Source organism: Helianthus annuus, chromosome 9, assembly GCF_002127325.2.
Source record: "Helianthus annuus cultivar XRQ/B chromosome 9, HanXRQr2.0-SUNRISE, whole genome shotgun sequence".
NCBI classification, from domain to species: Eukaryota; Viridiplantae; Streptophyta; class Magnoliopsida; order Asterales; family Asteraceae; genus Helianthus; species Helianthus annuus.
The window spans coordinates 158219105-158241220 of NC_035441.2; the positions used below are offsets into that span (position 1 = coordinate 158219105).

Here is a 22116-nt window from a genome sequence, read left to right on the forward strand (position 1 = left end):
GAGGAGAAGAGGTCAATGACACTGAAGAGTGGGTTCACTATAAAGATGAAGATCCAGATAAAGAAAAAGCGAAAAACCCACTAACACGCCATTGATCTATGTCCCCAAACATCCACAAAAAAGCCAGTTCAACAGATGAGCAGACAAAAAAAATCAAACCCATGGGTTTGTTAAGTTTTACATAAAACGCCATATATTTGATAACAGTTCTTGTACTATTAAAGAAGAGAGAGACTGATGACACTGAAGATTGGGAAAAGAGATCCGATTAAGATTTTTAATTTATTTCCTTCCCTTGTATTTTTTTTTCTGTGGTTGAAATATAATTTAACAATAGTAAAACGCCAAGATACCACAAATGCCAAAATGTTTATAAAAATAATAGATCAATAGGCCAACTTGTTTAAACGCCTTGGAAAACGCCATTCAAATAGATTTCCTGCCCCCTAGGTTCCAAATGGAATATGATGTGAATAACGCCATAAACGCCAAAATGTTGATACAATGGAACCATTAAAACGCCATTAATTATTGAATTTGGGTAACGCCAAAAATCTCAAAAACCAAAAATTAAAACAACATTGGGAAAAAACGGAACAGGAAAAGAAGAAGATGAAAGGACAAAAAAGCCCCTCCGCCCTTTTTTAAGCGGCGTGACACATGTTGGGCCATGAAGCGTTCTCACCGTTCTCACACTTTTGATCGTTTTCTCCCGATCCCATTTCTATATATATATATATATATATATATATATATATATATATATATTGGAGGGTTCAAATGAGAAGAATCTTTTTGTAAGAATAAAACAAAGAAAATTTCAACCAATAAGAATACTTCATTTTACTTTATTTAATTTTTGTAATTAATATTAATGTAAGTGTATATGGGAGGGAATCATGAGAAAACTATATATAAATGAGAAAAAAGTCTAAAAACATACAATTTTTTTCTAACATGTTTTAATAAAAATCACTATTTTTATATATAAAAAAATAAAAAAAACTTGTACTGTACATGTGTATTATATGTGTACTACACATGTGCATTACATTCTTAAAATTAGCTTTTGAGTTTAGTTTAGCTTTTAGGATTAAGTTTTTTGGAGGATTAGGATTAGATGTTTTGGTGTAAGAGGGGGGGGGGGGGTTAGGTTTTTGGGGGGTGAGGGAGGGGGGAGTTTAGGTTAATTTCGGGTTTTATGTTTAGTTTTAGGTTTTCAGGAGAGGGGTGGAGGGGTTACGTTTTGGGGTGCGGGGTTTAGGCTTTTGGCGGGAGGGTGAATTTAGGTTTTTGGGGGTGGGGGTAGGGGGTTTAGGTTTTTGGGGGGTGTCGGTGGGGCGTGGGTTAAGTGATTTAGGTTTTTCCGTATTATTGCACATGTGCAATATAATTTTTTTAAATATAAAAACTAGCGAAAATTAATAAAAAAATTGTAAAAAAATTGGTATGTTTTTTAGGCTTTTTTAGTTAGTTTTTTTGGTTTTCTCATTTAAATTAGTTTTCTAATGATCAATCCCCAAGTGTGTATTGGTAGATAGATCATTAATTGGTAGTCTTCTTTTTTAATAGCTAACTATATTAAATTTTTAATTTATTTTTAAAAAATATATTTTTCAAAGAAGAAAATAAATTCATTTAAATTGTAGAATAAATTACGAGGTGTGTAAGATGAATTACGAGCTATGTAGGATAAATTTCAATATGTGTAGGATAAATTTCAAAACGTGTAGGATAAATTTTGATGTGTGTAGATAAAACTTTTAGTGTGGAGTATGATAATTTTTATGACTAATTAATTAGTTAAAGATAATAATAAATGTGATAATAGAAAAACTATTTAATGTTTTACAATTATACCTTTTTTCTTTTTCTTCTCAATTTAATTTTCTTCTCAAATCAAACTCCCTATATATATATATATATATATATATATATATATATATATATATATATATATATATATATGAAGGATCATTTGAAAAGAAAATTTAATTGAGAAGAAAAAGAAAAATATTAATGATCCATATATGTTTATCAATATACCTTATATTAATATTTAATTTAAATATTAAATTAAACAAAAAAAATATTCTTAATTTGAATTTCATGTTATTGAAAGAATATAAGGGTAAATTTACATAATTAATAGCTAACTAAATTAAACTTTTTTTTAACGGCTAACTGCTTTACACGTGTAAACCCACCCTTTCAGAGTTATGTCCAAAGGCCTACTACTCGACCATCACTAGAAAGCGTAGCACACCGCTGATGCGCGGGAAACCTGTGGAATGGGTAAACCCTCGCCCCCCCCCCCCCCCCCCTTGGACTCGAACCCAGATTGAATCCCTAGCCGAGCCTTCACCTGAATGTCACAACCACTGCGCTGCAGATGGAAATACCTAACTAAATTAAACTAATAACCTATTTCCAAGTACCATTTCAAAGCAAAGCTAATTTAGTGTAGCATATATATAAGATAAATTTAGACATGTATCGTATAAATTAATTTTGTTTAAGTAATTAATGATAAAATATTTAGTTTTTTTTCTTTGGTATGTCTTTTACTTTTTATCTTTTCTCGTCTCTTCTGCTCTTTATTTTTTCGCATCTTCTATAGGTGTGTGTATAGAATCAAATACAAACATTCAATATTTACTTTAAGGAAAACTTTATAAACAACCGGCCGGTCTGACAAAAGCGCAGGATCGTATCAAAAACCGCTTACATCATATACAAAGAATTATTACACCAATCTCTCCAAACCAAATTACTATGAATCATATACAAAAAATTATTACACCAATCTCTCCAAACCAAATTACTATGATTGGACCCTTAATTAGTTAATATAGTTATAAGTTCTGTAAATATTATATTAATAAACTTTTTGAATATTTTTTGAAATAGAACACTTAAGCAAGTTGGGTGAAGTTTTAATGATTACATGAAAACAAACAACTAATTTCAGAAAGTTTCCCGTTGTGTAGGGGTCCATGCACACACAAGAAAACCCTCTATTTAATCCTCCATCTACATTTCATAAAAACTATATCTTTTCAAGGTTGCTCATGGTCACCTTCTTTACTCACTCGTAATCCTTCTACTTTTCATTTAAATTTATATCTTTTTCCTTTCAAATTCCCAAACCCTAATAGGCTCAGCGAGTAATGTGAGATCGACTTTTCGACTCTTTTTTTTTTCGCAGGAAAAATGGGTTTGACATTCATCTCGATTATGAGCTTTTTGTCGGTGGTATCACTGGTTAATGGTTACTATATAACTCCATGGAGCAACGCACATGCCACTTTCTATGGTGGTGGTGATGCCTCTGGAACAATGGGTATGTAGAACTCTTCATGCACCAAATATAATATTTTGAATTAGGGTTTGTAAGTTATAACTCTTCATGCACTTTTAGGTGGAGCTTGTGGATATGGGAATTTGTACAGCCAAGGGTATGGTACAAACACTGCTGCACTGAGTACACCCTTGTTCAACAACGGGTTAAGTTGTGGTGCATGTTTCGAGCTTAGGTGTGTCAATGATCCACAATGGTGCCTTCCAGGCACCATTGTGGTCACTGCCACTAATTTTTGCCCTCCGGGCGGATGGTGTGATAATATACATTTCGACCTCTCGGAGCCGATTTTTCTTCACATTGCTCAGTACCGCGCAGGAGTTGTCCCCGTCGCTTACCGAAGGTATGCATTTCTTTTAACCATAAACAATAATTTAGTTGTTTGTTTTACATATATCACAACACCGCGGTCAGTGGTTTCAGATTTCATATTTTAATATGCAAAGATTACCATAGTTTATATTAGGGTATACGGGGTGTAAGCGGGGACTCAAATCGGTGACCCCATTCACCTAAGGGGAACACCGCCGCCATCCCTTAGGTGAGTGGGTGAGGGGAGTGAAATGGGTGGCGGCTCACCGAAGAGAGGAGAGGAGAGAGGGAGGAGAGAGAGAGGTCTTGTCCAATCACAGTTTTCCTTTTTTTTTTTTTTTTAAAAAAAAAAAAAAAAACCAATTCACCTAAGAGGGGAGTGGCGCCATCAAATTGGGGTGTTAGGGGAGTTTAAGAGGGGACTTGACGTGACACACGGGGATTGGTTTGGCGTAAGAGAGGGGACTCACCTATTAGGTGAGCACCCCCTTCACCCTTATGCAAGTAAACAAAAGTTTTTGGAGCCGGAAGTTTGAGTAGGAACATATCTATTCCCGGATATTCATGTAAAGTTTCCCTCATTACGCCTTTTCTAGACCCTACTAAAAGCTCGGTTATCAAGAGCAGAACCAAGGAGGGTCAAAAGGGTTTGCTGATTCCCCGACTACGACTACTGAAGTTTTATATATAAAATTCTAGCAATAAGCGCTAGAAAAAATAACTTTATGATAACCCTTTGACTAAAAATTTCTCTTTCCGTCATTCTTGCTTAAGTGGGATTAAAGTTTGTATATACACCCTTCAAAGTACTATGGTTAGCTTTTTTTTTTTTTGAATGGCTAAACTTGCACACCATGGGGATTGAACCCATGACCTCCTACTAATCTACACCTTATCTAACTCACCAACACCATTAGGCTATTCCCAATGGATTTGCTACTATGGTTAGCTAGATGTTATGTTAATATAGTTTCATACACACATCAAAGTACTATGGTTAGCTAGCTACTAGCAAGGATAGTTTGGTCATTTGTGGTCAAACACGGAAATTCATGCCTTACTTTTATTTTGTAAATTGAAGTATTTAACGCCTTGATTGCCTAAAAAAAAGAAATAAAAATACACCTTGACTTTTGAAGAGTACTTTGGTCTTTTGACATAGCCACCGTGAATATTCTCGTCAAAGGTTTACGTTATTTCTAATACAGTCGTCGTTGTCATTGGTGGTAAATTAGTCTTTTGCCTTATTACCATCACTCACGGCCATTAATTATTTGATTTCGATGGTTGTCAAGGGTAGTTCCGTCAGTTTGGTTGCCCACTAAAATCTTAATATTTTAATCAGAAGAAGTCAATATCAACGACAATTTTGTCATTTTCATATACTCGTAGTCCAGTACCGGTACGGCGGTACCCACTTATTTATAAATTATAACAGCTGTGTTGCAAGGGTAGTTCTGTCATCAACTCGTGATATTAATATCAGACAATTTATACCACATTTTATAAGAGTAAATATGTCATTTTCACATCCCATATGAGCTTTTGTCTTTCTGACAGTAAAAGCACATAAACTTTTAAGTTCTGAACTCAAAACATGTACTTACTATTTTTATATGTAAGTTATAGATATAAAACCAAGATTAACCGGACTAGAGGGATACTTTAGAGTTAATTCTTTAGGGAGTGCATCACTTTCTCTCGAGATATTGATGTATAGATTCTTCTATAGTACAAAATAGCTACACGTTTCATTAGTTTATATGGTATTTGATAATTAAAGTTTTTGTTCTCTCCATGTATGTCGCTATCGCTGGCAGAACTTTGCTAGCTTCCAACCCTTTTCACCCTATCGTTTTATTTGTTTGATTACTTTCCTTTTCTTTCTTTTGTTTAGCAACTTATCTTGAGTTTTTTCCCAAGTAAGTGTTGTTAGAAAATTTATTTACCAAAATAGGTACTTGTTCGTATTCGTTTGTTAATTATAGGTAACGAACACAAACGAACGAAAATAAACGTTCATGAACACACACAATCACAAAAGAACATTTATGAACATAAACGAATAAAAACAAGTGTTCACGAATGGAAACTAACACAAACGAATGATCATGAACACAAATAAGTGTTCATGAACATAATCGAATATATATATAATTTCAAATAAACATGCATCTTTCATCACAAACCTTAAGAAGATCCACCCAACATATACTAAGGGCACTCGGGGCGTATTCGGTGAAGCTCATCGGGGAGGTGAGATCCCGATCGGCAAAGCTCCGCCAGCCCTTCGGGAGAGGAAATCGGGGAGGAGAGATGGTGGGGAACCGGTGGCGGCTCACCGAGAGAGAGGGAGGAGAGAGAAGGCAGCTGTCCAATCAGGTATTTTCTTTTTTTTTTTTTTTCTTTTTTTTTAAAAAAAACCAATTCACCTAATAGGGGAGTGGCGCCATCAAATGGGGGTGTTAGGGGAGTTTAAGAGGGGAGTTGACGTGGCACACGGGGATTGGTTTGGCGTAAGAGAGGGCACTCACCTATTAGGTGTGCACCCCCTTCACCCTAATGAATTTGAGAGTATTGGAATATGGTTTATTTGTCTTAGTTACCACAGATAAAAACAAAACAATATCAAAAATAATATAAAAACTAAAAACCCTAATTAACTATCGAAGACAAACAAACATAAATGGATGAACATAAACGGATATGTTACCGCACGTTCATGAATATAAATGAACAAACGTGGCCTTTGTTCATGTTCATTCATTTGACTAAATGAATGAATTTTTTTTGTTTGTGTTTGTTCATTTATTAAACGAACGAGCACAAACAAACTTCACGCCAAACAGTTAATGAACTGTTTGTTGAAAGTTCAATTCGTTTGCATCTTTTTGTATTGTGATTTTAAAACGCTATACGACAAAATATTAAGAAAAAACAATTATTTAACCCGTGTAATCCAAAAAATATTAATATAGTAGTATGATGAAAGTTTTATTTGTTTATCCTTTTACCTATCGTCATACTGTTACCTATATGTAAATGTGTAGTGTTATGTTCATCTACAAAGAGCCTTATCGTACAAAATGCATGAAAAAAAAAACGCGGTTACATTTTTGTAATTATTTGCTAGTAGGGTAGTTATTAAAATTACTCTATAAATGATCTTGTAAAGTATTTTTGTAAAATAATCTTTTAGGATAATTATCAAAATTACTCTGCAAGTTTATCAAACAACATACAATTCAAAATTAGTCTACAAGATCATTTGTAAAGTAATTATCATACTCTACAAAATTACCCTAATTACCATACAAGATCATTTGAGAGTAATTATGATACCTTACAAGATCAAAATTATCATACAAGATCATTTGTAGAGTAATTATGATACCTTTAAGATCAAAATTACCCTAAAAGATCATTTTTAGTGTAATTTTGATAATTACTCTACGAGTAAATAATTACGAAAATGCCCCTGTATTTTTTTACCTTTTTACTCTATTCATAAGTTTTGTATGATAAATATATTTGTATTTGATGTTTTGTCTAGATATCTAATACAGTTGGTTTATTATTTTTTTTCGTCGGTTACGTATTCAATCACGGCCGCTTACTTTTGTGGGTTTCACTGGATTGATATGGAATCAACCATGCCTAATTTTATTTTTTTTTTCATTTTCTATTCTTTTGAAGCAACCATATTTGCCAATTGGCATGCAAATCACGTTCAGTGGTTTTGCCTTTATATCTAAGTGTCGGCCAATACAGTTTTCTTTATTTATTTATTTATTATTATTATTATTATTATTATTATTATTATTATTATTATTATTATTATTATTTTTTTTTAACGAACAGTGAATCTTTCAAATGATCTACCGGCGAAATTCAACAACTGGGAAAAACCCCACCTAGGTCCGAAGCCCGTGATGCGTGAACACTCGCCCGAAGACACGACAGTGCGGTAAGGTAAAACCCGATCAGTTCAACGATCGAACTAGCGATCTCCACCTATTCGACTCGTCTGTGAACACTCGCCCGAAGGCACGACAGTGCGGTGAGGTAAAACTCGCTCAGTTCAAGGATCGAACTAGCGATCTCCACCTATTCGCCTAGTCTCTCATCATCAACAGGTGCCGCAGAAAATAATTGGGAGGGCACGAATCGAAACTGGATCCCTAAGAACCCCAAGACTCTTACTTACCACTCCACCACCTATATTTTTTAATCAATTTTTCCAATTTAAATGTCTGGTCTCTAAAACCACCCGTAGTGGGCAATATTTCCGGCGTGATCCTCCCAAACACGCCCAAAAACGCCACCGCCCCACCCCCGCCGGCGTGATCCAGCGGAAATCCCCCCTCCAACGTGATTTAAAACACGCTCAAATGGTATTTGGGTGGCCAATCAGATGTATCCCACTTTTTCTTGACCAATCCTCTTTTTTGTTAGTTTTTTGTTTTATTTAATTCTTTAAACCGCTTTTTAACATAATACACACATTCCTGCTACACCCATTTTAGAAAAACGCCCAATAATGCCCCTTGCTGACTGGACTGTCACATGACGGAAAACGCCTAAAAGTGAGAGCATTATTCACCCTTACCACTACGCATCTTCTAATCATTAGAGAATGTATAGTATTTTAGTTAGGAATTATAGCTTATTTATCATATATAGTGAATAAATAAATAATCTTCTTTTATAGATTTTCATCGAAACATGTGAAACATTATTTCATTTTAACATAATGGTGACATTATATAGCAAAATTAATTAACTCAGGTACTCATTGGATACAACATTCATAGTGACCAAGGCTTTGGTTACATGAAAAAGTTAGTACACGAACTATCAGTTCGCGAGGCATCTTAGATGCGTCTTACTGCTCTTTTGATCGAGTGCTAGAAGCCACACACATATTAGTTATCTAGTTGGTTAGGGTAGTAGAAATGATATTCGTAATGACATTTACTGGTCAAAACTTTGGGTAAAGCCGAAGAGCACATATTATGCTCTTCTATTTCTAGCGTATATTTCTCGATGTTTTTCGGGATCTCATTAAATAGTAGTTAGATAACCATCGACGGTTAGTTAAACTACTTACAAAGTGGGTAATGATTGTATGAGCATGGAATGTTAGGAACACGGTGAAGAAGTACACATGAGTATTAAAAATGAGCGGTACATGGCATGGTAGTAAAAAAAATCAAACTTCCCTTGTTAATTTACAAGTCGAACGTGTCAAATGACATATAGAATTTTATTGTATTGACTCATGATGTCACCATTGGCCTTTTTCTTTTAGGGTACCATGCAGGAGAAGAGGTGGGATTAGGTTCACAATAAATGGACATTCTTACTTCAACCTGGTACTTATCACAAACGTAGGTGATGCTGGAGATGTAAGATCCGTGTTCATAAAGGGGTCAAGAACAGGATGGCAACCAATGTCAAGAAATTGGGGACAAAACTGGCAAAGCAATAGTTACCTGAATGGACAAGCACTATCCTTTAAGGTCACCACAAGTGATGGTAGAAGTGTAGTGTCCTACAATGTGGCGCCTTCTGGTTGGTCTTTTGGGCAGACCTATACCGGAGGCCAGTTTCGTTAAGCAGTCATTAAGCATCTAGTTTGATGGTACGTGATATGAACTTTCGAACAAGAGTATTAACCTTAAATGCTATGAGTTTAAATCCTTCTTTTGTTTTATTTACTCGGAAGGAACCAATACGCCCGAGAATGATGGAATAAACAAACTAAACGGTGTCCTATAGTAGTTATGTATACGAGTTTGATGACTATAATGTTGTATTTTGTTCACATTAATAGATGAACGTATTGTAAGTGTTCTTTCCATTATATGGAATAATTTTAAATATGAGCTCCTTGTAATCGTACAGGTATATAAGAATGTATTCCACTAATCCTTCTTTTGTTTTATTTACTTGGAAGGAACCAATAGGCTCGAGAATGATGGAATAAACAAACTAAAAAGTGTCGTATTGTAGTCACGTATACGAGTTTGATGAGTATAATGTTGTATTTTGTTCACATTAATAGATGAACGTATTATAAGTGTTCTTTCCGTTATACGGAATAATATTAAATATGAGCTCCTTGTAATCGTACATGTATATAAGAATGTATTGCACTTTATTTATGTGTTTAAGTATGATTGTAACAACACTTATATCGGCCGGAAATATAAATTAGAGGCTGTTTGGTAACCTCTTAATGACCATTCAGATACTACCTCTTAATAGTTTAAAACCTCTGAATGAATAAGAGGTAACCTCAAGTCTGAATGGTTAAGAGGTAACCTCTGAATGATAAATCATCACATGTCACATTCTTCTACCTTCTCATTGGTAAAATTCTTAATGGTTAAGAGGTAGACTCTTAATGACCATTCAGAGGCTACCAAACAACCCCTTAGTTGAGTATTGTTGTAGAACACTAAATTATCACAAGAGCTATAACAGCAAACCTAAATTTTTGCTTCATATATTTTTAAACTAATTATATACAAAGGTGCATGTTATGTATATAAAGAATCAATGCACTATTTTTTATATGCTCTTTTAATTTTTTAATGCCTGCCTACACATGAAAAGTTATTATAACACACATATGACTTGTACATATGCAGATTCTATAAATAAGCATTTTTTTTTTCAATTTTAATAGAAATACATGAAATTTTGCATTTTGTAAGTGTTGAAAATGTAGATATCAAGTAAAACCAACAGTCTGACGGAATCAAACTGTTAATCTGAATTAAAGAACACGAAGAAAAAAACTTGCATACGATTAGACTGATACTTTGAATAAATCGTTTGATACAAGTATGATTACTAAACCACTATGAAGTTTAACTCTCTCTAATGGAACGGCTCCTCTAGAATGGCTAACCCTAGTTTATGAGCCTAAAAGTATGTATATACTACACATACTCAGAAGCCCATTTAACTAGAGTTGCGGCCCTCATGGCCGATATGGCCTTCACTAGCCCACACGACCTAACGCGAACCAACACAAGCCCATCATGAACCCATGTTCACGATACAACATCACCCAAACCCAATAGCGTACATTTGATACGTCAGCCTATCATATTTAGACCCTACAATCTCTCCTAGGCTAATGCTATCAAATGATCTTCATAGTTTGAATGTAGCACTATGATCACCACTTCCAGTAGACAACTTTGTCATCAGAATATGTGTTTGTTCTTGTGCTGTTGGTGTTGGTGTTGGTAATGGTGTTTTTAGGTTTTTCGTTTCTAAACTCTCAAACTTGAGTCTTTTTTTCTTCTCTTGGTGTTAGATCCGCATCTGGATCATAATCAACATTTTCTTTATCATCTTGCTAAAAGAGGGAGCAAGAGGAGGATTCCCAACAAATCTTTTCTTTTTCAATCAGGTTCACGGGTACCTTTTCGTATGTACTTTCATTGTCAAACAATGATATATGTTCTTTTGACTCAGGCACATCTTGTCATTGTGGTGCTTCATGCTTGTCAGAAAGTGACAATACCCCATTCTTCATCAACCCCTGGTTCTTGATTTGAACAAATTCTGCAAATTCTTAGATTTTTGTAAGCAAACCTTTGTACGCAACATATAGGATCCATTATTCACATGAACACCTTATACTTTCCCAAAATTTGAATTTCTTTCAACATTTTATGATTAGTCAAATTTTCAAGAATGGTTAATTTTTAGGAAACGAAATATTAAAACGAAAATAAAAAATAAAAATAAAATTAAACATGACTACTACAATACAAATTTACATTTGCTACGCGATCAAATCGTTGTGAAGCGAACCAAACAATACTTTTCAAGACAGATTTACTCTTACTGGTCTTTGTGATTGCCAATATATTTGTCCACTTAAACTCTTGCTTTACACCTTTCTTATATAAACATTTGTGAACTTTTATCATGTTTTATGCATTAATTACGATCTAAAGTGGGTCCCGCACAAATCCTAAAACATCTTTTGTACATTCTATCATCCAATCAGTTTCCCTACCACATATTTTCACAATATCTGTCTTAGAATATGAAATCTTGTCTGGGACTTGGTTGAGAAAAGAACATGATAGATCATATTTAGAGATTTATGTATTGATCAAAATGGTTTCTCATTTGATTTAGCTCTAAGGGATTTGGACACTAGAGGTTCTCTTTTGTTGTGCACATCGGCATCTTGTTGGACACGTTTGGTGAATAAATTGATCTAATAAGCACATTAGCTTTAAACATCAAACACCTAGGTCTTTATTTTACAAAACAAAGTAGATGCCGGAATTTTTTCAGATTTGATTTCAGACCCTAGAACATAGTGTGTATTGGGACATCACTAGAGTCATAAATTTAGTTTCAAAATCATCATAAGAAAACTTATTTTCCAAGTCAAAACAGAGCCTATCAACATATCACATTAGATCATAGTCTTTTCAATTGAAGGCCTTACATGTGTTTAGCCTCACCCACAGAATTATCACTTCCCATATGATGCAACATACTAGTTTTGTGTTTTTTTTTTTTTTTTTTGAAATTTTATAGAAAACAAAAAAAAATGATTTTTTTTTTTGTAAATTTTTCGATCAATTTATTTCTCCCCCGAAAACAATGCATAAGCAAAAACTAAAGAAAATCCTTTTGTATTTTTCTGATTTCTCCTCTGAAATTTGTGCATTAAGAAATATCTACCTAGTAATGAAAACTTTATGTACAAATTTAAAACTAAGATTTTTTATTATTTTCTTTAACCATCCTCGAAATTTAAAACCAAACATTGTTTAAAAGTTAATGCACATTTCTTAATGATTTTACCTCCCTTATGTCCTTCAAATGAAGCATACCATATGCCAAAACATTAAGCATTATGTAACACAATGGAAAATCTCCATCATATACCTTTGGAATATGGTTGGCGTATTACACAGCCTTAACGAGCTGCCTCGGTCAGCGAAAGTTCCAAATGGGCAAGCAAATGTCTCTTTTCTTGGTTTTTAGGAAGAATAGGAATTTGGAATTACCTTGAAAAATTATCTAGAAAACATGTTACACCCTGGCTTTGCGGAAGCGTGGTTAATTTGGTGTGACTTCTTAATACCATAGCTTAATCATAACAAAGCTATATGAATTAAAAATATGCAAGATCATCCATTAAAATAAGAATATCAAAATATTGTCTTAACGGGTTAACACCCTATCAACCATAAACTTGTCCCACAAACATTACAACCCTAAACATAACATAACATGATTCGAGGACTGTGACTTGTCCAGGAAATAGTCACATTCCCCAAACCCTGGATGACCTCGGTGACTAATGCAGCGGAAAACATGCCATACCGTGCCAGATCTTTAATTCCCTGAAATACATGTAAGTTGAAAAATCAACAATAATGTTGAGCGAGTTCATGCGAAAGTGAGTAAATAAACCTTTGTATTTATCAAAAACCCTGGTATGTAGCAAATAAGGAAAAATAGATCACCAATGGTTTGCAAGGCCATTGATATGTGTGAAATGCAAGTAGGAAGGCTCAAACCTAGCAAATTTATGCGTCGGGAACAAAGTCATCCCAAGGTCCGTTATGCTGGACCTGAGACTGGGCTCGCTACACCCAAATAGATCTACCGCTCCTGCCCCTCGGTCCTACCCTGAGGATTAATGACCTCAAGTTTCCGCCTACCCATTCACATGATCTAAAAGTAACCCTCCTTACGCTAACCATACCATGTATAAAGTAATCATAACCATTGTAACATGTATTTCACCCCCGCAGTTTAGAAAACTGAAAACAGTTAAGAGAAAAGGGGGACATGAACTCACAATCAGTGCGTCGCTATACCAAGTACTCCGAATGTCAGGCAGCTGTGCAACGACCTACATGTGCTAATTCTATTAGACGGATGGCCGTGCCTTAGCTTTATAGTTTAAGTTTTGGGAAACAGTTAGACAACCGTTCCTTGTATATACTTGGTAATTAATTTCCTTCCCAAGGATGGGGGATTTAATACATGTGTATTTGTATCATCTCATTAAGTCCCACTTAATATATTGTTACTTCTCATTCCAAAATATAAATATTTTTCTCAAAAATATTATATTTTCTCTTCACTTAATACTTTCCAAAATAATACGTTGACAAAATACGCGTTTATGAATATTTCCGTATAAAGCGTAAGTTACGTTTTAACGATTAAGTGGTAATAATAATTACCGGTGTAACTTATATATTCGTCGTGTAAGCGTTTGTATTATTTTGGGTTCGTCAACGTTTGTAAATATTATTTTTACTCTAAAAATAATATTTATATATTTTCACAAAATAATCATAAACAGTGTGGTGAAAAATATATTTATCGAATAAATATTTATCACGTTTAGCTTTTGTGAAAATCCCACCTCCGATTATTTAATAAATAAAGTCATGGCGAAATATATTTTGAAAACATCTCAAAAATAGTCTAACACTTGTAAATAATTCTAAGTGTTAGATTTTAGAAAAATTTCGCCAGAGTTTCCCCTGTAACTGGAGGTGGCCACGCTTTCAAGCGTATCATTTTCTTTTACAAAATCACTTCAACAATTTCTTGATTCAATCAAACAATTTCCGACACATCAAACTAATTTCAATACATCAAACTAGTCGATTAGTATGTAAATCGCATTATTACATGAACTTGTAGTTTTTCCGAAAACTATAGTGTAGATCTCCTTATATTTGGTGGATCTATGTGTGAAATAGTTTAATCTTGTAAAAACCCCGTTTTTAGAATAAATCATTCTTTACAACTTCCCGACAACTTTTATAAAAATTGTTACTTTGTCGGATCTTTCGTTTCACAAGTGTTTATACACTTGTAGTTTGTAAAAATCATATTTGTTAGTGTGTCATCCGACTTTTATAAAACATGATTTTCTCGACACTTGGTTCTACGAATATACCACTTGTACATGCGTAGATCCGCTAGTTTTAAATACTATTTTACAAGTCAAAATACTTTTACACAAGTTCATGTCTTTCGTGTGGTAGAGTTTCACCTTTTAACCCTTGTACCGATAGAAACAAGCTTATGTCAAGATCTATGATCTTAACAAAGTCGGGTTAAACGATGATCAGAGCCACCACATCGTAGATCGGGCCTCAATAATCAACATATTCAAACACTACAACTTTTACACAAGTTATGATCTTTTATCCAACAAAAATCAAGTTTTAGTAAACTTTATAGATTCAAAAGATGGGTTTCCGCATTTTAACCGTTATAAATCATATTAACCACTTTAGATACGTTCGAGAGTGAGTTTTAAACATTATACCTCTAGCTCGGGGCTAGGGAAGAATCTAGGCGAAAAGGTGGTGGATAAAAGCTAAGTAACGAGGTCCTTCCACTTCCGCTTGCTTCAAAGCTCCTAATACGTGACCCGTAAGGCTTGTATATGCTAGGAATGGATGAACAAGAGCCGACAAATGATGGATGGGGGTGGGGGGTCTTCGGCCGAGAGTGGGAGGAGCAAGAGGGAGTGTGTGTGTTGAGTTGTGAAGTGTGAGAAATCTCTTGTGATAAGGTGGGGTATTTATAGACCAAAATCATGTTCATCGTCCAACGGGTTTTATGTCATCTAGATTTGAGACATGGATCAATTTAATAATCAAAAGTGTACTATCTAGTTACAAGGGGACCAAACCGGCCCAAGGGGGGGGGGGGTCCTATGGTTTGATTCCAAGTGTGTAGTTAGAGTTTAGTTACGTTAAGTAGGTTAACTTTAGAGGTTAACTCCGTTAGTTGTATGATACGTTATAAAACGGGTGTTAGGGTAATCAGGGACCCTAACTGGCTCAGAAAAAGACCAATAATATTTCTGGCAATATTTTTATGTTCCGGGTATATCCGGTTGTTCGGTTGGATAGTAATCCGTTAAAATGCTTAAGTATTCTTTTAAGCGTCGTAAATGATATTTTTAGCGACACAATTTATTCTGCAAAGTGTCAGGAATATTTTCTCATGTTTTGGCACTTTATTAGTTAGCTAGAAGCTAGTATGTTGATAAAAGTGCTGTGTTTCGTGCTTAGAGTACGTTTTAGGCGCATCCAATCATTATATCTTATTCCTAGAGACGCAGTTCTACAACCCTTGTATCCCTACACACACTATGGGTGTAGTAAAATATTTCTGGCTCATATAGGCCTTTGGAGGCAGTGTCTGCCTGATGCTGGCTTTATCAGCATGTTCAATAGGTTATCCGTTCAAATGCTACTGTGCTTTTGTGCATCATGTTTGTCACTAGAGTTCAGTAAGTAAATAATGTAGTGACGGAAATCAAAGTATGATGCAGATATGTACAAGTATCAACAGTCAAGTAGCAGTTCATCAGGAATCTCAGTTAAGCACAGTAATTAAGCAACAATTAATAGTTAATTAAGTCGTATGGATACCTGGTTTAGTGAGGGTTGTCACATTCTCCCCCCGTTAGAAAAATTTCGTCCCGAAATTTTAAGTTCTGCTGGTAGAAGCAGGGTTCTCAGGAAATAAGTGGGGGTATTTCTCTTTCATTCGGTCCTCCCGCTCCCAGGTAAACTCAGGACCATGTCTAGCATTCCAACGAACTTTGACGAGCTTGACACTGCTCCGGCGGGTTTTGTTAACTTTCCAATCCGTGACCTCAACAGGTTCTTCAACGAAGTGCAGTGTGTCATCAATATGAATTTCGTCGGTAGGAATGGCAACGTTATCTTGAGTTGGACTTCTTTTCAGATTGGATACATGAAATGTATCGTGAACACCATTTAGTTCGGCAGGTAGGTCCAACTTGTATGCTACTAACCCGATTCTCTCCAAGATCTTGAACGGTCCAATATACCTCGGGTTCAACTTTCCACGTTTCCCAAATCGTGCCACACCCTTCCAGGGTGATACCTTCAACAAAACCATCTCACCAACCTCAAACTCTAGAGGTTTCCTGCTTCGATCCGCGTAGGCTTTCTGCCTGTCACGAGCCGCGCTGATACGGTCTCGGATTTGCGCGATCTTATCTATGGTTTCCTGTACCATTTCAGGACCAACCAATTGTCTATCACCTGCGTCAGCCCAACAAAGCGGCGATCTGCACTTGCGCCCATATAAAGCTTCAAACGGCGCGGCACCAATACTGGTGTGGTAGCTGTTGTTGTATGAAAACTCAACCAGGGGTAAATGCTTATCCCAGCTACCGCCCAAATCCATCACACATGCTCTCAGCATGTCTTCTAACGTCTGAATCGTCCGCTCGCTTTGACCGTCGGTCTGCGGGTGAAAAGCTCTGCTCAGATTCAACTTGGAGCCAAAAGCTTCTTGGAAGGATTGCCATATCCTTGACACGAACCTTTCGTCTCTATCAGAGATAATCGAGAGAGGTACTCCATGGCGTGTAACAATCTCTCTCATGTAAATTTCGGCCAGTTTGCTCGTATTATCCTTCTCTCGGATAGGTAGGAAGTGTGCTGACTTCGTTAAACGGTCCACTATTACCCAAATAGTGTCATGGCCTCTTGGTGTTCTTGGCAACTTTGTAACAAAATCCATAGAGATTTGTTCCCACTTCCACTTGGGAATCTCTGGTTGCTGCAGAAGTCCTGAAGGCTTCTGGTATTCTGCCTTAACCTTGGCACATGTTAAACATTTGCTCACATAAACAGCAACATCGCCTTTCATCCTAGGCCACCAATAGTAATCTTTAAGATCCTGGTACATCTTATCCGCTCCAGGGTGGATAGAGTACCGTGACTTGTGAGCTTCATCGAAAATAACCTTCCGTAAACCACCAAACAAAGGAACCCAAATCCTGTTCTCAAAACACAACGTTCCTTCCCTGTTTGGTACCAATAACTTCTCCATCCCACGGAGATACTCTTCTTCAAGGTTTCTTTCCTTGAGAGCTTCTTTCTGCGCGGCACGAATGCGCAAAGAAAGATCGGTCTGAATAATCATCTCCAAAGCTCTAACCCTTATGGGTTTGATCCTCTCTTTTCGACTTAGGGCATCGGCGACCATATTCGCCTTCCCTGGGTGATACTTTATCTCACAGTCGTAGTCGTTCAACAGCTCGACCCATCGTCTTTGCCTCATATTCAACTCCTTCTGGTTGAATATGTGCTGGAGGCTCTTGTGATCTGTGAAGATTGTGCACTTCGTACCATAAAGGTAATGTCTCCAGATCTTCAAAGCGAAAACTACTGCGCCTAACTCCAAATCATGTGTGGTATAGTTCTTTTCATGTATCTTCAGTTGGCGTGACGCATAGGCAATAACCTTTTGACGTTGCATCAACACACAACCCAATCCTTGACGCGAGGCGTCGCAGTATACCACAAAATCATCAGTACCTTCCGGTAGAGCTAAGATTGGCGCGTTACAAAGCTTATCTTTCAATATCTGAAATGCTTCATCCTGTTTGATTCCCCAATCAAACTTCTTGTCCTTCTGCGTGAGGAGTGTCAATGGTTGGGCGATCTTTGAAAAGTTCTCGATGAACCTTCGATAATAGCCAGCCAAACCCAAGAATTGCCGAATCTCGGTTGGCGTCTTTGGCATTTCCCAATCTTTGATCGCCTCGATCTTGGTGGGGTCCACGTGGATTCCACCTCCGTTCACCACGTGCCCAAGGAATTGCACTTCCCTTAGCCAAAACTCGCACTTAGAGAATTTGGCGTACAACTGTTCTTTCTTTAGCAGCTCCAGAATGGCTTTAAGATGCTGCTCGTGCTCAGCCTTCGTCTTTGAATAAATCAAAATATCATCGATGAATACGATCACGAACTTATCCAAGTACGGCTTGCAAACTCGATTCATCAAATCCATGAACACGGCAGGTGCGTTTGTCAGACCAAACGGCATAACGAGAAACTCGTAGTGTCCATATCGGGTTCTGAAGGCTGTCTTCGGGATACTCTCCTCCTGTATCCGTAACTGATGGTATCCAGATCGAAGATCGATCTTTGAATAGAAGCTTGAACCTTGAAGTTGGTCAAACAGATCATCGATTCTTGGCAGGGGATACCTATTCTTGATCGTCAGCTTGTTCAACTCTCTGTAGTCAATGCACATACGGAAACTACCGTCCTTCTTCTTCACAAACAAAACTGGAGCTCCCCAAGGCGAGAAGCTTGGTCGGATAAATCCCTTGTCTAACAACTCTTGAAGTTGTGTCGACAGTTCTTGCATCTCAGACGGAGCAAGTCTGTAGGGTGCCTTAGCCACAGGCGCGGCGCCTGGAACTAAGTCAATGCGAAACTCCACTTGCCTTTGAGGCGGCAATCCAGGCAAGTCTTCAGGAAAGACTTCTGGATATTCCCTTACGACAGGGATGTCTTCGATCTTTGGCTCAGCAGCCTTCTTATCTACAATGTGTGCCAGAAAAGCAACACATCCTTTCTGCAAACACTTTCTCGCTTTCAGGCAGCTAATCATCCTTAACGGCGTCTCACGCTTCTCCCCATGAACAACAATGGTCTCACCATCATCGGTCGGGATACGAATAATCTTCTCGTGACAAACTATCTCGGCCTTGTTACTTGATAACCAATCCATCCCTACTACCACGTCGAAGCTTCCCAACTGGACTGGTAGTAGATCCAGAACGAACTCACGCTCTCCCAATTCGATTACGCAACCTCGAATCACCTTGTTAGCCTCTACTAACTTCCCATTCGCTAATTCGATCGAGTATGGAATATCTAATTTACTAGCGGCTAAACCAAGCATATTCTTAAATTCTAGCGATACGAAGCTGTAATCGGCACCAGTATCAAACAAAACGGATGCATAGCGTTGGTTTACAGGGAACGTACCAGTGACAACATTGGGATCCTGGCGCGCTTCCCGTGCTTCTATGTTGAAAACTCTTCCGCGTGCTTGGTTCAATTCTGGGCAATTCCTCTTGTCATGCCCAACATCACCGCAGTTAAAACATCCGGGCCTCTGCCCGTTCCCACCATTGTTTCCCGCTTGGTTGTTTCCTTGATTTCGATTCATGGCACCCGCTTGGTTAGCATGATTGGCACGGTTTCCATCACCTCCCTGGTTTCCTTGTGGGCGGTTCCCAGCACCACCACGGTTGTTCCTATTCCCATATCCTCCTTGGCCTCCCCGGCCAGCAGTGGCCCAACAAGTCTCCTTCAGGTGGCCAGCCTTTCCACATGCTTCACAAACCTTTAACCCACAACGACCAGAGTGATGTCGTTGGCATGAGTTGCACTTGGGTTGTGCACCCATGTATCCCTTACTTTTCTTTCTCCCACCAGCTGTATCTTGAGCTGGCGCATTCGATTCCCCTTTCTTAACCACCATCCCGGTGTCCTGCTTGAAATTTGAAAACTTTCGTTTATTCCCACCTGACGACTCCACATGAGTCTCCGTTTTCTTGGGCTCAGTTTCATCAAACTTGTTCAACCGAATTGCCTCTTCGGTGAGAGCCACACTCAAATCAATGGCTTCTGTGATAGTTGCAGGTTTGGAGGAGGTCACCATGCTGATTATTTGAGGAGCCAATCCCCAAATGAAGCGTTCAATTCTCTTGAACTCAGGTGTAACCATGTAGGGTACCACATGCGACAAGTCGTGGAACCTCTGAACATACTCTGCTATCTTAGGACCTTCCATTTTTAGATGCCAGAACTCGGTCTCCAATCTCTGAATTTCAGCGCGAGAACAGTACTTCTTGCGCATGAGTTCTTTCAGCTCGGTCCAAGTTAGTGCGTAAGCAGCAGCTTCGCCAAGTGTTTGGACTTGTAGATTCCACCATGATAGGGCTCCATCTAAAAATAGCCCTGAGATGTAAGTGACTTGTTGATCCAGCGCGCATTTGCTCATGCGAAGTACGGATTCGGTTTTCTCAGCCCAGCGGACGAAGGAGACAGCACCTCCTGTGCCATCGAAGTTTACTGGCTTACAGTCCAGGAATTGTTTGTAAGTGCACCCATGCGGTGGATTGTTGTTGTTGCCCGTGTTGCCGGAGTTGCTTCTACTCATTCCTCCTTGAGAGGCAGCATATTGAGCAATAGCAGCAGCAATGACTTGCTGTAGTTCGTCCTGAGTAGTAGGCATTGGCTGAGGTTGACGTCTTGGCGGCATCTTCTAAAGATGTATACGTCGGTCAGGCCATAGTAAGCATACGTATATAGTAATAGTAATAGCACATAACATCTCATGTTATCAATATATCACACACAACATCCCATGTTACGATTATTATACACACAACATCCCATGTCACAAATATTATATACTGTTGGTGCATGTTTGTGACAACAGCTTAGATTTGGTCTTTGGATATCTTGTAATTAGTTAAACGATAAACAGTTAGCGGGTTTAGCTTTGTAATAGTTAGTTGTAATGTTTGGGCTAACTAAACCCAAAGGATTGGGTGATGGGGGGCGAATTGGGCCTGTCCAATTCGCAGCCCAAGAGTCTTGACCTAGCCCACTTGTAAACCTTGTGTTATATAAACAAGGTTATACATTAGGGTTAAGGTTAATCAGCCAAAATAAGTTATTAGAGAGCAATTTCGTGAGAACATTAGGGTTTGGACGAAATTAGGGTTTGGTTAGGGATCTTGGATTGATTGTAATCAGATTGATAGATAATCAATAAAGATCCGGTTTCAAAGTGATTTGCTGTTTCTGTTTCCTACACGTTTTCTGCTAATTCTGATCAAGAGGATTCCGCACTCTTGATTGGAAAGACGATTCTGTGAAGATCCATAACATCAAGGGGACCTACAATTGGTATCAGAGCGTTAGGCTCTTGATTGCTCGGTTTAGAATTGTTTGCTGCAGAAACAGGGAGTAAAATTTTCAAAATTTTTGAAACCTGATAATTAGGGTTCTTAAAATTTTCGAAAATTTTTGTGTGTTTGATCTTGATTTTCGAATTTTGTTGGCTGATTTGATATTCTGGTTGTTTGTTTGCTGATTTGCAGGTTTTCAGGATAGTTTCTGATTGATTGTTTGAAGGATTTTGGCTGGAAACACTTGAAGATTCGAAGACTGTTCTTCGTGTTCTTCGCGTTCTTCGTTCTGTTTCTTGTTGATTTTCGAAAATCACTGATAATTTGCTTGTTTTGATTTTGCAGAAAGTTGTTTGGAGAATCAGAAAATCATCAAGTATTTTGATCAGATTGAGTTTCCAAAGTTACCGGGCGAATTTGACTGTTTTTGGCGAATTTGATTAATTTTGCTGACTGACCAGCGAAATTAACTGTTTCTGGCGATTTTGACTGATCTGCGAACTTAAACCAGCAAACTTACCGGCGAAGTAAATCCAAAGGCGACTTTGGTGATCGTATAACTTTCCACAGCGAAGTTATTACGGTTTTTCGGCGAATTTACTGGTCGTTGGATAGCGATATTGACCAGCGAATTTAGCGAAATTAACAG

At 37.4% G+C, this 22116-nt stretch overlaps 1 protein-coding gene across 4 annotated transcripts; it reads left to right on the plus strand.

Annotated features, from left to right (window-relative positions):
* Nucleotides 1-2995: 2995 nt before the first annotated feature.
* Nucleotides 2996-9849, plus strand: LOC110879169 (expansin-A1). Of its 4 annotated transcripts, none has more exons than XM_022127590.2 (5): nt 2996-3094; nt 3209-3343; nt 3422-3704; nt 8985-9317; nt 9633-9849. In XM_022127590.2, the coding sequence occupies exons 2-4, from the start codon at nt 3214-3216 to the stop codon at nt 9289-9291; spliced, it is 720 nt and encodes a 239-aa protein (XP_021983282.1). In that variant the 5' UTR covers nt 2996-3094; nt 3209-3213; the 3' UTR covers nt 9292-9317; nt 9633-9849. The 4 variants fall into 4 exon arrangements, with proteins under 4 accessions (XP_021983282.1, XP_021983281.1, XP_021983280.1 ...); XM_022127589.2 differs by having other exon boundaries at nt 9643-9849; XM_022127588.2 differs by lacking the exon at nt 9633-9849 and adding an exon at nt 9402-9604.
* Nucleotides 9850-22116: the final 12267 nt, after the last annotated feature.

Excerpts from the sequence above, each read along its gene's own strand:
- LOC110879169 (XM_022127590.2), top strand. The coding sequence starts at position 3,214 with ATGGGTTTGACATTCATCTCGATTATGAGCTTTTTGTCGGTGGTATCA. Across the intron at positions 3,344-3,421 it reads TGATGCCTCTGGAACAATGG|GTGGAGCTTGTGGATATGGG; the intron begins GTATGTAGAACT and ends ATGCACTTTTAG. Across the intron at positions 3,705-8,984 it reads GTCCCCGTCGCTTACCGAAG|GGTACCATGCAGGAGAAGAG; the intron begins GTATGCATTTCT and ends TTTTTCTTTTAG.